Raw genomic sequence first — 2,232 nt, 5'->3', positions numbered from 1 at the left:
GTATCTTTTTTTTAAAAAAAAAATTTACCAAATACGCTAAAAAAAATCTTTTTTCATTAAAAAATATTTTTTTTTTATCAACTTAATGATTAAAACTGTGAATGCAATTATTGAATTGTCATAAGCATCATAATATCTTAACACAAGAAGTTGATTGCAGCAACTAACTATATAGAAGGGTTGGTCTAAAGAAACAACATAATAATTTTACACAAGATATATCATTATGATATATATGTTCCTACAAACTAATATCACATTTCATTTGAGCATTCAATAATCCTACATAATTGAACAGAAACAATAATAACTGAACATGCATTGGTCTATTCAATCTTATAACCGTGACTTTCCTTGCTCCACTGAGTCACTCTGAAAATAAATAAATAAATAAATGAGAATGAACAATTTACTAATACCCCCTCCAAAAAATCAAAGATCATTGTTAAAGTACTATATAATTTGCCAAAAATTAAAGCTTCCAAGGGTTGTTAAAACCTATTGTGTTTTAGGTTCTTTTTGTTGTTTGTCACAGATTCACATACAAGGTTTCGGTTTAAGCAATTAAAACTTCAAAACAAATGGAAAAGATCCCTTTTTATATCAAAGAAATATGACAGAGAAGTGAATCTTTCTATATGGACCTACCTTTCAAGGATTTAGAGCCTCTAAAGTAAGCATTCATGAAGAGTGAGAAAATAAAGGGTTAACCTCCTTTGGATCATTAAGTAGGATCCATGAAAATGTAGATTAACCTACTATTTTTCTCAGTGTCACTTTAAAAGATCCAAACCCTTTTCGGAACACCTATCAAACATCGAGTCAGAATTCCAAACTACCAGAACAAGAAGATGGAAAAGTTGTTGGTTCAACAAATATATTGAACTTCAAAGGAAAAGTACTAAATAGATAGCACAATTGGTTAATCTTTTTAAGGTTCCAATACTTGCACAATGAGATTAAATTAAGGCAAATTAGATATTTCATATTACCATATATCTTAAGGATTTGGGCAACTTCAATAGTATAAGACATTAAAGCAGTGACCAAATGAACATAAGCATGATTTATGTTAGGATACTATAATGTTGTCTAAAATATAAACTATGTAGTTGACTCCACCAGGTGGAACAGGAACAGGAACGCCAGTCGCAAAATGATAATACGGTTGGGTAAGCAATCCTAGAAAGCATCCGAAGTACATAGATTAAACGAAAACAGTTGAGTATAGAATTCTCACCAGAGGGATCCCCTTGGCAGCTCTTGCAGCCAAGTAGGGACAAGGCTTGAAGAATTCTCCATACAATTTTGACCACTCCTCCAATCTTGTATAAATATATTTGGATCCAAGAGAGTCAGCCCAAAACATGATACCACCCCTGATTAAATTAACAGATCCACTATTCAGTACAGAAATGAAAAGCGCAAAATTGATTACTAAACATGCACCGTAAAAATGGAATGGTTCTTATTCATTATTTGGTGGAAGTGTATCAAAACAATTACTCAAACAAACCTGTAAGGTGGAAAACCCATGCCCATGACAGACGAAATATCAAGATCTGATGCTTTGACTGCGATACCTTCGTCAAGGACCCGGCAAGCCTCATTCACCACAGGAAAGAAGATCATCTCTATGATGTCTTTTTCAGGTAATTTTGCGAGCTTCACAGGACCAGATGCAAAAAATCAGTGTCCAATATACTTTACAATGAACATGACTAAAATTTCGGTTCAAACCAGTACATATTATTTAGGAAGGATGAAAATACCTTAGGATCAACAGTGACACCAGTAATGCTCCTAGACTTCTCAACATAATTTTTCAATTCCGGATCAGGTCTAGCCTTGCGCCTATCATCATACAAATAAAATCCTTTGCGAGTAGTTTCACCTGTTAGAAGAACATGCTAATCATTAAACAAAGATTTACAGTTGACTAAATGTATTCCAAGAAATATTGTTACAAAATTTCAATCGTTACAAGGAGATAATATTAGCACATATGAGATGATCTCTTCTATACCTGCTCGCTTATCCTCTATCATAAGTGGAAGAAGCATCGATTTATAAGTTCTCTCAGGAAAATTTTCAATAAATTGCATGGCAGTTGCAACCCCCACTCCAAAACCAACGAGGTCAACCAATCTGCATTAGTAAATGTCTGACAATTCAGACCCTTCAAATCATCATGGATATCACGAATTTATCCTAATGTTAATACCTGAAAGG

At 33.3% G+C, this 2,232-nt stretch overlaps 2 protein-coding genes across 2 annotated transcripts in view; both read right to left on the bottom strand.

Moving 5' to 3' along the window:
- Positions 1-2,232, bottom strand: part of LOC107636178 (glyoxysomal fatty acid beta-oxidation multifunctional protein MFP-a-like) — a gene marked incomplete in the record, with an annotated part of 26,146 nt that overhangs the window by 19,065 nt on the left and 4,849 nt on the right.
- On the bottom strand, positions 99-2,182 carry LOC110262429 (glyoxysomal fatty acid beta-oxidation multifunctional protein MFP-a-like). The gene is made up of 5 exons (XM_021120903.1): positions 2,027-2,182; positions 1,773-1,894; positions 1,517-1,665; positions 1,241-1,379; positions 99-372 (listed from the first exon to the last, which is right to left on the bottom strand). The coding sequence occupies exons 1-5, from the start codon at positions 2,103-2,105 to the stop codon at positions 337-339; spliced, it is 525 nt and encodes a 174-aa protein (XP_020976562.1). The 5' UTR covers positions 2,106-2,182; the 3' UTR covers positions 99-336.

The sequence above is a fragment of the Arachis ipaensis genome, chromosome B04 (genome assembly GCF_000816755.2).
Source record: "Arachis ipaensis cultivar K30076 chromosome B04, Araip1.1, whole genome shotgun sequence".
Taxonomy (NCBI): Eukaryota; Viridiplantae; Streptophyta; class Magnoliopsida; order Fabales; family Fabaceae; genus Arachis; species Arachis ipaensis.
Note: the sequence above shows the minus strand (reverse complement) of the source record. Positions and strands in the feature narration are given on the sequence as shown.